This window comes from Podarcis gaigeae, assembly GCF_964106915.1.
Source record: "Podarcis gaigeae genome assembly, chromosome: 3".
Taxonomy (NCBI): Eukaryota; Metazoa; Chordata; class Lepidosauria; order Squamata; family Lacertidae; genus Podarcis; species Podarcis gaigeae.
This window is the reverse complement of record NC_139680.1, coordinates 62,736,370-62,750,495: the sequence shown is the minus strand read 5'-3', so window position 1 is coordinate 62,750,495 and position 14,126 is coordinate 62,736,370. Positions and strand designations below refer to the sequence as shown.

General features: G+C 40.8%; 2 protein-coding genes across 6 annotated transcripts in view; one reads left to right on the top strand and one right to left on the bottom strand.

The window, feature by feature from the left end:
- Positions 1 to 7,387, top strand: part of LOC310841136 (uncharacterized protein) — a 54,916-nt gene extending 47,529 nt beyond the window's left edge. Inside the window, exons 4-6 of one of the 2 annotated variants that reach the window (XM_083731744.1) lie at positions 12 to 86; positions 4,508 to 4,589; positions 6,881 to 7,387. In XM_083731744.1, the coding sequence (XP_083587870.1) occupies positions 12 to 86; positions 4,508 to 4,589; positions 6,881 to 6,967 (244 nt within the window). In that variant the 3' untranslated portion in view covers positions 6,968 to 7,387. Of the gene's footprint in view, positions 1 to 11; positions 87 to 1,320; positions 1,491 to 4,507; positions 4,590 to 6,880 lie in introns of those variants that run through there. The other variant, XR_014562370.1, reaches the window with a different exon arrangement.
- ADGRG6 (adhesion G protein-coupled receptor G6) overlaps positions 1 to 14,126 on the bottom strand; it is a 107,365-nt gene that overhangs the window by 4,178 nt on the left and 89,061 nt on the right. For 2 of the 4 annotated variants that reach the window (XM_083731610.1, XM_083731609.1), the window contains 5 exons: positions 13,227 to 13,341; positions 11,441 to 11,724; positions 7,743 to 7,844; positions 4,703 to 4,855; positions 2,357 to 2,403 (listed from right to left, as the gene is read on the bottom strand). In XM_083731610.1, the coding sequence (XP_083587736.1) occupies positions 2,390 to 2,403; positions 4,703 to 4,855; positions 7,743 to 7,844; positions 11,441 to 11,724; positions 13,227 to 13,341 (668 nt within the window). In that variant the 3' untranslated portion in view covers positions 2,357 to 2,389. The remainder of the gene's footprint in view (positions 1 to 2,356; positions 2,404 to 4,702; positions 4,856 to 7,742; positions 7,845 to 11,440; positions 11,725 to 13,226; positions 13,342 to 14,126) is intronic. The other 2 variants (XM_083731607.1, XM_083731608.1) reach the window with 1 other exon arrangement.

Here is a 14,126-nt window from a genome sequence, read left to right as displayed (position 1 = left end):
TGTGAATGCAGACTGCACATCTCCACTGAAATGAATCCCAGACTCTTCAGCTGCTCTGTGGACATGTACTGCCTGCAGGTTTACAGGTGAGGATGAGACTACGTGCTAAAGTAGATTTGCATCTGCCACTGAAAATTGTAGCCCAGTGTGAAAGATCACTGCTGCAATTTGCAGCATCGTATATCTTGTGTTGTTACATTGTGATGTGTGTGATTGTAATCTATGCATTAATAGGTGTCAGTGAAAAGCGCACATCATGACTCAGAGACACCAACGTCTAAAAAAGAGGTGCCTATGTCATAACATGATGACTAGGGATTCTTATGGAATTTGTTCAGTACTTGCAGATTCTAACAGGAATCAAACTGATCCTGCACCATCCAGAATAAAGAGTGGATCAGAACTTAGTTTTTTCACTGGTTTCTGTGCTTCCTGAATGTTCTGACACAATCATCAATTAGAAAATGCATCAAAATGCTTTTAACATGCTTGTGGGAATTTAAATGCACATTTTTACATCTATTTCATTTAAACTGAAGATTAAAGTGACAGAATAAAATTATGGGTGAACAGATGCAGAACCGATTCAGACCAGGAACAGACTGATTTATCCATCCTAAGTCATGATAATCATGATAAATGATATTGTGTGTTATTGAGAGGAAGGGAGAATATTGGATGCCATTTTAGGCAGCACACTGTCAATACAACCAAGCAGTATATAAATGCTGCAAATAAACTAAACAAACATTTTAAATAAATAAATAATTGGTTCATCCTGAGTTTGTACTGAATAAATCACTTCCAACCACTGACTTGTACACACTCTAGAACAATATTTGTATGATTCAGACATTAACAGCAGGCTAAAAATTATGCTGGTAAAGCTTTGCTGGGCTGAATTTGACCATTAGGTGGAGCTCAAGTAATGAGCAATCATTTCCATAGTTTGGAGCATATTATATTTATGAACAATTAGCAAATAAGACCAAACTGTAATTACTTTATATGACCTAGCATAAGGCTTTTGAAACAGTTGCTATTTTTTTTTTTTACTATTAACAGCTTTTGAAATAATTTCTTCATGAAAAAAGGTTATCATACTTTATATTGACAAGAAAACACTTTCAGTTCTGCTTGCTATGACAAGCAATACTCTAGATGAGGCAAACCAGTCACTAGATATAAAACAAAAGGTAAAAGCAGTTCTCAAAAGAATGTATAATGATCCCAAATTATAATGAAGGGAGTTTAAGACAGGAATTACTTTGATCTGGAAGTGAAGAAAAATAGGTTGCAAAGATTTTTTTAATCTCATAGAAAGAAGAACAAGCATGCCACAGCATATCAGAGTGGATTTTTTTAAAAAAGCAGGCAAGTATGTTCAGTGATGCATAGCAGACAAACCTTTCCCCTCTGCAAACATTCAAATAGTGCTAGGTCTCCTAGCTTATGATTTGATCTGAATTTCTCTCTATTGCTTTTGAAAATGCTTGAGGATGACATTTCATTTCACATTATTTGTGTTTGTTATATATCATAGTTGTATGTTTAATAAACAAACATATTTAACTATGTGAGCATTTTTTTAAAAAATCAACAAAAAAGGTAAAACTGGTCATGACCTTTAACAGAGAAAATGGGACGTTTAAGAAAGACACTCTGTTTGTACCTACAGCATCTCTTAATATTTAACTGAACTGTGCCACATGATCCATATGGAACTTTAAAAATCATTTTATTATTATGTATCCTAATCAATACCTGTTGAACCTACTTAAACACAACAATTTAACCAATTATAAACAAAAATTGCTCCAGTTAACTGAAAACTTGAAAATGGATAGAAAAAAACTCAGTACTAGATAATGCAAGAGAGTAATTTCTTTTTCAATTACCGTACATGTATGTGTTTAATAGTACCTTTTTCTCTTGGCTTCCATAACCTACTAAAATTTGTATTTTGAGTTTTAAAAAACCTGTAGCAGAACTTTCTGAGAAAAGAATCTGTGTAGTGTGACGTACCATCTATGGCACAAATATAAGTCATCAGCTGTGTTGTTGCTTAAAGAAAATATATGGAATGTAAAATAGTATTGAACCTGATTTCAGCCACCTGGTAAGTATATTTACATTTACAAGCAGATTTACATTTGATAGCTAACCAGTATGTGAAGCGTTCTTGTGTCTTGAATCACTGGCAATCAGAATTAATGACAGAAGAAGTTGCATAATTTAAAATGAAGCAGTATGTATGATTAGCAAGTCTTTTGTGCCATGAGTTGGAACTTCATGCAAGTGTCCTCACACCAGCTTTTGAAAATCATGCATTCAGCCAAAGTGATGCACACGGTACCTTGAATATTCCACCTCTGATGGAGAAATGTTCTTAGAAGACATTATCTATACCATAAACATATGAGTTTCGGAGTCAATTCCAGGGAACAATAACCAGTATAAATAACTGCTGTGGAAATATACATCTACTATATAACATTCATCAGAAATCAAAGATGAGCTTAAAGCGCTAAACTGGACTGCTGCACAAAGAGGTAATAACTAGGTTCAGATGGGATGAATAAATATAAGAACAAACAGCAAATTACAAAAGCAGAACATAAAATGAAACATAATACATTAAGCATTAATGGGACCCCTGACCGTTAAGTCCAGTCGCGGATGACTCTGGGCTTGCGGCGCTCATCTCGCTTTACTGGCCGAGGGAGCCGGCATTTGTCTGCAGACAGCTTCCATGTCATGTGGCCAGAATGACTAAGCTGCTTCTGGCGAACCAGAGCAGTGCATGGAAACGCCGTTTACCTTCCCACCGGAGTGGTACCTATTTATCTACTTGCACTTGACGTGCTTTCAAACTGCTAGGTTGGCAGGAGCTGGGACTGAGCAACGGGAGCTCAACCCATCATGGGGATTCGAACCACCAACCTTCTGATCGGCAAGCCCTAGGCTCTCTGGTTTAGACCACAGCGCCACAGCATTGCCCACAGAAAGTGTGACTAACTTGTGTAGCTCCAACTCCCATCAGTCACAGTCAACATGGTTAATGGTCAGGAATGATGGGAGTTCGGAGTCTAGCAACATGAGGAAAGCCAAAGGTTAGACACTGTGGCCTACTGCCTAGTCAAAGAAAACATCTAACACATGATTTAGTATATTGTGCCTAGGAGCTTTGGATTCGTGATAATCCATAGATAAGGCAGATATAGTGATTCTTAAATGATAAACATGGTTTTAAACAAACCACCACTATGTGGTAATATGGCAATGATTGTGGCTTTTGCACTCTGGCAGAGAAAGCTCTAATGAGCTCTGTAACAAAATAACATCTCATATACACAAAGTGATATGCAAGAAAGTAAAAGGAGCAATTAGTAATGCTCCACTGAAGAAGCCATTGACATCACATCTTGTTTTGTTTTGTTTTGTTTTAGTTAAGCCTCAGTTCTTGGAAACCTTAAAGGTAAATAACATAATTAGTACCAAAAAGGCCTGGGTGGTCTCATCTTTGCACAATTGAGGCTAGACTGCATCAGAGGTGCTTTAGTTACAATGGTGTGAAGAACACCAGCTAAAATTTAATGGAAGGCAAGAGGATACTCGTAGGTTTCCCACATCACTTTCAGAAATCAATTCCTCTTAGCGAGATGTCACTCCCAGCCCTGGCAGAATTTAGCTGCAAAAAAACTATATTGCAATATTCTATCTTACAAATAATACCTAGAATATTTAACATGGTTGTATCCAAGTACTCGGTAAATACTATCTAGTCTTTCTACTTCTATGCAGCTTACTATTCATGCTATTCAACTTGCCAGGAAGGTGCTTGTTACGGGAGTCAGAGCCGATGCATATACAAATGCCAGACTACCTTTATGCCACTACCCTGATGCGAAAACAGGTGGAAAGACCTTTGTGTGGAGTGCCTTGACATACTGGCACATTATGATTTTTTTAAACCAACTTTTTGTATAGGGAGCATGAAATCAAATTGTTCCAGGAGAACGAGCCTTTTCTGCAATGGCTCCCTGCTTGTGGCTCCCAGGGAGGCTCACCTGGTGCCTTCGTTACACATCTTTAGGCAGCAGGCAAAAACATTCCCCTTCTTATAAGCCTTTGGCTAATTAAACTGTAGGAGAGGTAATTTCTTTTGTCTGTTAACGTGTTGTGTTTTTTTATGTTGTAAACTGGCCTGTGATCCTTGGATGAAGGAAGATATAGAAATTTAATAAAGAATAATAAATAATGATAAATAAAAAGAGGACTTTGCAGAGGCCCGTGCAGCAAAAAGAGGCCTGTGCAGCATCTGTGGTCCTAGAGTTCTTGAAAAATATGGTCCATAGACTGCTTATACAGGTAGTTCTCGGAAAGATTTAGGTGGATGCCTATAATTTCTGACACATGTGAGTAAATGAACAATGTGGGCTGGCAAAGGCTACCACTGGGGTGGGAATTGTCCCAATTTGAGGCAATTTTTTTCTTTCCTTTGCAGCCCCAGCCCACATCCTACATTGTTCAAGAGGGCTCCTATCCCCCCCCCCGAGGCTTTTCAGGGGCTACAGAGGAAAGAGGAGGTAATGGGATAAACTATCTTATCTAAGGCTCCATGCCAAATTAAATCAAACGATCATAGGATCTCAGAATGAATTCCTGCAGTTTAAAGACTTACTCCTTTTACATGACTCACCAGAATGGCTGCTCCTTTGAAGGTATGTATTGGATGTAGATTTTGATTTAGAAGTCAGGTAAGTTGAGTTAGAACCAATGGAACTGGAAGATAAGGACTTCCCCAGATTGTCGGAGCTCTTCTTAATTATATTAGTTGCTGTTTTACTCCAGTCTGAAATGAAATGAAAAAAATGTAAGCTGTCTGTAACAGTATTTCAACTTAAAATAATTCAGGCCCTACAGATAAAGAAAGCACCAGTCACTTTCACTTCTACCTTGTGTGCTCATTTGTAGCATGCAAAGTAGGAACTCATGCATCTCCCATGGGATGAGATGTAGAACTTCCACCTGTGTAATGATATGCCCAAGACCTAGCCTTGCACATTACACTGAATGCATGAGTGGCCTGTACTTACCCTATCATCACTTTTATAATGCCACTAATACAACATACCATAATACAACACCCTGCATAACTTACATACTGTTGCACATCACCCCAACCTCAGAGCGGTGCAAGATTCCAAGGGTTCCAAGCACTTACCCAGGGTTTGTGTTTCCTTTTGGAAAAAAGGCACAGCACAGACTGTGGTGTCTTTATGATATTTGGTTTATGTGTGTATATGTGTACATATATACAGCCTCAGTCTACGATGAAGGGCTTCGCAGACATCCAGCTTTGTGCCCTGCCTGCTGTTTTACTCCTCCGGTCACATTATTCCTACCTCTAACCTCTCTAAGCTCTGGCTTTATCTGTTGAGGGAGAAAGACCTCACCTATTTGCCGTCTCACACCGAGTCCCTTTTGATCCTTTGCCGTCTTAATGACTCATCAACCAGGCTATCACCTCAACACAGAATCTTGTCCTAGCTTAATTAGCTTTCACACTTACTGATTCCGGGGGATTAGAAGTGTCTAAAGTTAAGGTAAAGGGACCCCTGACCATTAGGTCAAGTCATGACCGACTCTGGGCTTGCGGCACTCATCTCGCTTTTTTGCCAAGGGAGCCAGCGTACAGCTTCCGGGTCATGTGGCCAGCATGACTAAGTCGCTTCTGGCGAACCAGAGCAGCGCACGGAAACGCCGTTTACCTTCCCGCCGGAGCGGTACCTATTTATCTACTTGCACTTTGACGTGCTTTCGAACTGCTAGGTGGGCAGGAGCTGGGACCGAGTAACGGGAGCTCACCCCGTCATGGGGATTCGAACCGCCGACCTTCTTATCGGCAAGTCCTAGGCTCTGTGGTTTAACCCACAGTGCCACCCACATCCCCTAGAAGTGTCTAGCACATGGGTCTGGCACCAAGAAACTAACACTAACTGGGTCCATAAATTTAGGATGCCTGACTTCCATAAACTCATAACATTACTAATATAATACACTGGCAAAGTTTACTGCAGGATAATAGAATCAGAGCTTTATGAAAAATAATGGAGGGAAAGGGAGCAATGCCAAAAGATCAAAGGATGCAAAGAATAGTTATGGAACAACCTGTCCAGGCTTTCTCCCCTGGCACCATTGCTATGGACTTTTTCAGCATCAGGTCAAGGCCTTGTTATTTACCCAGGCCTTTAAAAAAATTGTGCTTTAATCTGATACTCTCAAACTTATGATTCGTGGTTTATTGTATACCTGCCAGAGAAACCAATTTAAATGCTGCCTTTACTGTTTTATATTGCATTTTTAGTATAGTACTTTATTCTTTTAATTTTTGTGAGTGTGTGTTATTGGGCAGCTAAGTAAGTGAACAAGTAAAGAAATAAATGTGGCAAAGCCTCAAAAAGGTGCTGAAAGATCAATCTTGGTGAACAGTAATAATCTTAATGGGAGAAAAATGTCCAACAAGTTTTAGTTGATAGGAAAATCTTAAATGGGAAAAGGCTGCTGTTCTCAGTACAACATCTTTCTGCCTCTTCTATTCTTATTTTTATGAAAAAGAAGCCAAAGGCAAACACAAGGTCTCATAGTGAACTTAATAGTTGGGCGTATTTTACTGGTTATGATGAATATTTGTAGACTTCAACCAGATATATGCATTCACTTTATAAGGACACTTTGTAGCCAAATTACATTTTCAACTCTTATTACACAAGCCCATACTAAAGGATATGGGAGATTTTGGTAAAAAAAAACAATGAACTATTCCAAGATCCTTTATGTGTGTCTGATTCATAAGCCACACTCTTTGTTTTGCCAGCATTCAAACATGCAAAAGAAGCTATTTAACTACACAAAAGCAAGTCCGAGAAAAATCTCCATCTGCCCCAAGATTCAAGCAGGATAGAAAGCATGAATGTTTCTCATTTTGGGCACAGTGGGCAGGCTCAGAATATTTAAACATTTCCAGTCTTGGGAACATAGCCACTGACTTCCCTGAATTGTATGAGGACACAAAAAGCATATTCTAAGCCACGTGGTCAGTTTTTTGGAAGTCCAGGCCATATAAAAGAAGTGGCACAGATTCATGCAGAGCCTCCTGGTACTACTATTACAGTGGATCATTTTAACTTTTCTTATTCCTAAAAAAAATATAATCCATTCCAGGAATTATTTACGACGTAGTTCTAGTAGAGCTGGGCTTAATTAAATAGCAAAAGGATGACTACTGGATAAAATGAGGAATTTCTGCATTTTCCACGCAATCACCCAATGAGAATATTGTTACAGGCTTAAAAGATAGACTCAGAATTAACCCAGTGACAATGAAGACAACATCAGCAAAGTGTTTGATCCTTTCAGCTTTAACTCTCTAAGAACTTTGCTTCAGGATGAGAACAGAAATGGCGCGGCGGCAGCAGCGGGAGGCCCCATTAGCTAAAGTGGTGCTTCAGGTTAAGAACAGTTTCAGGTTAAGAACGGCCCTCCAGAACGAATTAAGTTCTTAGCCCAAGGTACCACTGTATACTGGGTAAATAGTCAATTGCCACCACTTATGCTTCTAAGGTCCCGGAGTGTGGAGTGAGGTTAACACAATGCCTTGCTAGAGTTGAGTATATCTGTGTCTGGTCATTGCCAGGATGGGAGACCTCATGAAAAACCATTGTAAGCAGCTTATTTACCTGAGTTGTCTGCAAGCCTGAATCTACCGCAACAGAGATGCCGTCTCCACTGTTTCTGGACGTTTTCTTTCATGGCACAATGGAATATGAATATAAATAACCCTGAAATCAGAGTGAAAAGAATGAAATAATTTAATGCTCATAACAATTGTCAGATAGAGAACGCACTTTACAGAGAATGATTTTCTGTTGTTGTTGTTTTGTTTTTTCCTGTTGTAATTTGAGGACCCGATCCCCACTTCGGGAATAAAGACACGTGGACACAGTATGTAAGGTTAATGGGTAAGGAAAAGGCCATAACTTTATTGATTACAGCATGTGAGAAGGTATTGGCTTAGGCATTGGACCACAGAACATTGGACTCCACCCACACGAAGAGGGGTGAGTCTAAGGAGGGGTTAACCACCAGGAGGGGGAGCCTGTTGATGCTAATACAACTATAGGCTCTCTCCTGATGTCAACGAGGGTCGCCCCCCGCCACACGGGCATTGGACAGGATCCACGACCGCCGGATTCCTTTAGCGGAATACCCAAAATTGTTGGGGAAGGCGATGGCCACACCTTGCCCCCCGAAACACCAACAACACATTCCAATGCCTAACCTCCAAATACCACAAACGTTGTGACTGTTGCTACGAGGTAGGCAAAAAAACCCAAGAGGCCGGGCCAATTTAGCCAATTGGAAAAAAACTCCTACAGGGCAACCAACCAGAGGTCCATAGCAAAGTCTCAGGAAAAGCTAATCTAAAGGGAGTGGAGGGTGGGTGACTCAAAGAAAATGTGTGCACAATGGCGGGGATGGCTGGCGTGGCTGCATTTGAACAGCAAGCTACGCCCCCGCCAAGCTTCCCTATTGGATGCCCAACTGGGGAGGGGTGTGGCACGCCAGCCCTGGAGTTGAAGCAGGGGGCATGACACAGGAATCGTCTCCCGCTCACAACCCCTCCCCTCCGGGAGTAGGAGAGGCTTTGTTGGACACTACAAATAATTTCCCAATGCTTTACTGTATTTCTAAGAAATATGGCAGCATGAAGCCTCTAGTTCTAATATATAGATGTTTGCTTCCTTTAGGTTCATCCAACACATGGGCTGGGGTTTCATAGTGAGCAGACTGGTTAATTAGGTCAAATGATGGGTACATTTCACAGCAGCACATAATTAAAAAAATTAGCATCTTCTTTTGTGCAGGATAACTTTATTCAGGATACCAACAAAGATAATGTCCTTTCTTATCTGAATTTCAAGTTTTAAACACTTGCCTATTATTTCTGTTATTTGTATATTATTGCCAAGATAGTGGAAAATTTCAATAACTTATTGATTTAAAAAATCTACCATGTACTGCTGCAAAGGCATAGGTGGGCAACAACAAAGGTCCAATGTAGGGTGTCTGCATACACAAGTCCTCATTTGGAGAAGCAATAAAACTTGGAGACATTGCAGACATCTTTGACACTACTACAGATCTGAATTGAGAGCAACGGATCCAGTGGCTCTCACAGGGACTACAGCTTTTAACCTGTTGCATGAAGTGACTTTTTAAAGCTCTGGATGCTCACTTGGCTCACAAATGCCACCAGAGGAGAGATAATCTGTATACTCCTATGAAAAGCCTCTGCAAGAGACACATTTTGTAAAGAAATCCCTTCACCCTTATTAATTGCCAGGCTGTATCTTACTGAGTCCTCTGCCTGGGAAGAAGCAGTATCTTGAGCTTCACAGATTAGGTAGAAGCTGCTTGGCTGTAAATTATCAGCGGAGCCTGTTTCTGTTTCTTCTGCCATGGCATGGCTTAACCAGCTTTGTTTTGGTCAAAAGGAAAACTGCAATTTAGTGGCAAAAAGGCTCCTAATTTCTCTATGGGGGAGTGGAAGTGAAATTATCAGAATATATGTTTTATAAAGGGGAGATTAATATAATTTGATTTATCTTTGCATGACAGCACTGAAAAGAGTATGGGAAGAAAACTGCATAATAAAAACAGGAAATGAAAAAGGATTGTATTGCTTACTTAATTTGAGGATGCCATGCCCCAACCTCACAAAACCGTAGAGTAAGATTTGTACAGTATTCAGATTGTTATGCAAGCATATTAATGAGTGTTTTCTAACAGGTATATTAATGAGTGTTTTCTAACAAACTACAAGAAAGAAGATTCCACCTAAACATTAGGAAGAACTTCCTGACAGTAAGAGCTGTTTGACAGTGGAATTTGCTGCCAAGGAGTATGGTGGAGTCTCCTTCTTTGGAGGTCTTTAAGCAGAGGCTTGACAACCATATGTCAGGAGTGCTCTGATGGTGTTTCCTGCTTGGCAGGGGGTTGGACTCGATGGCCCTTGAGGTCTCTTCCAACTCTATGATTCTATTCTAGGTATCTTACCTGTGCATTTATGAGAGAAACAGCCAAGATAACTCTGCTGAGCTAGTACCTAGCTAGGTTTGGACATATTAGCAAGTACATTAGTACAATGTTAAAAACATACGGTGGTGTACTAGATATGCATAGCAGCATAATTGTTTAAGAGTTGCATACCTATGATATAGTGGCATCTTTTAACAATATCACAGTATAAATGTCATTACTAAAAAAGTATCAAGAATGAATAATTTCAGTTCTTGTTTACTTTAAGTCAGTGGTGTCCAAAAATTTTTCAAAGAGGGCCAGATGTGATGAAGTGAAGGGCCGTGAGGGCCAACCAAAGTTGTTAACATTTTTTAGGATTGAAGTTGTTGAGATTTTTTTAGGGTTGAAGTTGAGGGGTTTTTTTAGGATTAAACCAACCGGTAGACCAGATTAGGCCCCCAAAACGGACTTGGGGCATGCCTGCTTTAAGTCATTCTAACCAACTGAATAACTAACTAATACACACTGCTAGGATGATCTGTTAAACTGGAAACATATTTCTCCCTAAGAGCATTGGATTCTTTGGGAAGGCTGTAAATGTTGAATTTGTTTTGGAGCTACCAGTGGATTTCCAGTGTACATCCTCTAATAATTCTGTTGAGCTTTGGCTTGGAACCCAGATTCCGTCACCCTTCTCCATAAACACTCCATGAGCACCTCCATTAAAGTCAAGCCTCTGGGTAGCTCTGATGAATAATTTTTGGCCTGTGGCTTTCTTTGAATGCAATATGTTTTGCAGATCAGTCTTTTTAGGAGGAAAAACTGCCTGATGATTCAATAAAATGATGCATGATGTCTCAGATATCAGAATTGTTTCTGCGTGACAATAACCTTGATACTAAATATGGTACATATTCAAAACTGAATAAAAAGAAAAGAAACGACATGTAGTGAAATCAGTTTCTTGGTTACACATGTTAGGGAACAAGCACAAGAAAGGCGAGCTCATACAATGGGGATAGAACAGGAGAAACAGCTGAAATATGGGATTTTGAAAATTATTTTTTTGAATAAATAACCTCCTCAGGAAGCTTAGTAGTGGTTTCATGAGTAGACTAGAGATTGTGGTACCCCCTCAATCTCTCCCCACCATCTAGGCAAGCAAGAGGAATTATATATGCACATTCCAACTGGGCAAAGGCATTCAATAAGGGCATGCAGCAAGGCCAGTGGGGGACATGGTCAGGGGAGTGGTGTGTGGCCTAAGCAGTCAAACAGAGAGGGCTTTTTATATCTACCATCTCTAGGTTGTTATTAATTTCATTTTGTTTTTGCCAAGTAGAGCTCCACTTACCTTGCAAGGAGTTGAAAATACAGAAGAGGTACACGAAGGGCAGATATAATGGCCCCCAGGCAAAGAAAGCGAAGCCCCAGGTCATGCCTAGTAGGAAGGTCAAGCTAACCACACTACGGAGGTTCCTCAGAATCTCTTCCCGCATAGTCCGATTGCTTCGCTTTCCATTTCTCCCGCAGATTTGCATCATCACCACAACAAACATGGCAATGTTCATGAGAAACATGATTCCAAAGTAGCCAACACAGGTCACATAAAACACACTAGTGTTCTTTATCCAGCAGCTGTAAAGAAATAAACTGTTGTTACGATACTGCTGTTACAAAACTGGTTGTCTATTTTACTTTTGTCACTATGGGCTGATCCATACATTACTCATGTGATGTGGTCACTGCTTCCTCATGGCTGGGTCCTCAGGTTGGTGGAGCTTTCAGAAGTAATTTCTTTATTCACCTGTTCCATGTGTTTTCTGTATGCAGATATGACTGCTACAGCATGAGACCCAACCCCTAGAAGCAGTGAGCACACTGCAGTGGCAACATGAATTGGACATGAGATGAAAAACAGCCTGTTCTGGACAGTTACACTGGAATGGTCAATCAAATTGTAAATAAAGGATCACACATTTTCTGATGGCTTGAAATTAGCCCAGTGAAATTCAGCATTACAGCTAAAATCACCTCCAGCTTCATTACAACATCTGTGTGAAATGTTAAGTGCTTCTCACATGTTCAGCCTGTGCACATGAGAGCAAAAAGGTGCATGGGGGGAAGGGAGGGGAGAGAGAGAAAGAGTGTGCAACATTCCCATTCCCTCTACTTCTGATGTTCACCAGTGTAGTACAGAAGCCTGAAGGGAACTTCTAAGCATCTGTTGATCTGCAGAAGTTGTGTGTGTGTGTGTGTGTGTGTGTGTGTGCGTGTGTGTCCGCGCGCATGCACTAAATTCAAGGCGGTCATATCAGTGTCTAAAGCCCTAAATGACTTAGGCCCCAAACATCATCTCTTGGTGGTTAAAATTGGCAGAGGAGGCCCTACTGACAGTTCCACTGTCCTCATAATTCAGGTTGGGGGCAGATGGTGGCCTGAGAGAGGAAATCCTTTGTGGTAGCCAGTAAGCTGCAGAGTTCCCTCCCCACAAACGTATGTCTGGCACCTTCGTTTTCTGCTGAAGACATAACCCTTTACCCTGGCCTTTATCACCTGATATATAGATATAAATTTAGATATAATGATCCACACTACTCTCTTGACTGTTATTTGTTTTAACTGATTTTAATATTGTATTTTTAAACTGTAACACGCCCTGGGACCTCATTGTTAAAGGGCAGATAAGAAATCTAATTACCGTATTTTTCGCCCATAGGACGCAGCTAGTTTTTTTGGGGGGAAATAAAGGGGAAACATTTATTCCCCCCCCCAGCCGCGGATATCTGCCCGAAGCGCGGGCACTCTGCTTCAGCGCGCCCCGCGTTCCGGGCAGCAGGCTGCGGATGTCTGCCCGAAGCGCGGGTCACTCTGCTTCAGCGCGCCCCGCGCTCTGGGCAAGCAGGCTGCTATCCGCAGCCTAGGGAGCCTTGCGGGAACTCCCGCAGGGCTCCCTAGGCTGCGGATGTCTGCCTGAAGCGTGGGGCGCTCTGCTTCAGCGCGCCCCGCGCTCCGTGCAGCAGGCTGCTATCCGCAGCCTAGGGAGCCCTGCGGGAACATGGAGGTCTAAGCATGTATTGGAGTCCTACATTGTACCCACTTTATGTAAAATACTTACAAGTCATATACAAAATACTTACAAGTCATCTCCACCTTGCCCCTTAGTATTTTTGCCATACAGATCTTTGTTGTAAATACTATTTGCATTTGTGTTTGTGACTGCTAGAACAATTATTATAACCACCGCAGGTAAGCCTGTAACAAAAGGAAACATAACAGTATAAATTTAAAGAATACAAGAACTGCCATACTAGGTCATAGTACCAATTAAATTCTATTTGTAATGCTGTTTTATATCTCTGCTTATGCCCATTTAGAGCACTGTCAGCATTCAATGATGTATCTCAAAATTTTCAGGCATTCATCCAATTTCATACATTTATCATAACAGCAATGTTTTACAATAAGAGCTTAATATGAACTCTAATTCACTAGCGGTAAGCAAAAGTCTACCAAAAGGTAATGCATCACTTAGCGATCATTGTAGTGTAGTACAAATCAATCTTAGTTAATTGTTTCTGTCCAACTTAGTACAATTGAATATGAGAGAATGAGCTAAATGAAAGGACGTATTTTTTTTTGTCATGCTGTTCCAATAGGTAGCTTCAGTGTGTTACTCTAATTACATGAGATACGGTGACTACTGTATGCAATTCACTAGAGAAAGACAAGTGCCTACCTAGGCAAATTTTAAAAATGCAGTATGCCCAAAGATGTCATGGACTTTGAAGAAGCACGAGCTCAGGAAACGAGCTAAGAGGAAGCCACGTTTGGCAAATCCTCACCATGATCAACTCCCGCCCATAAACCTATGTCCTCACTGTGGAAGGACATGTGGATCCAGAATTGGCCTCCACAGTCACTTACAGACACACCATTAAGACAGTGTTCATGGAAGACAATCTTACTCGGCCATGAGTGATCACCAAAGAAAGACAAGTGTTTACCTGAAGGTAACTGTTGTAAAGTGGGGAAAGTTG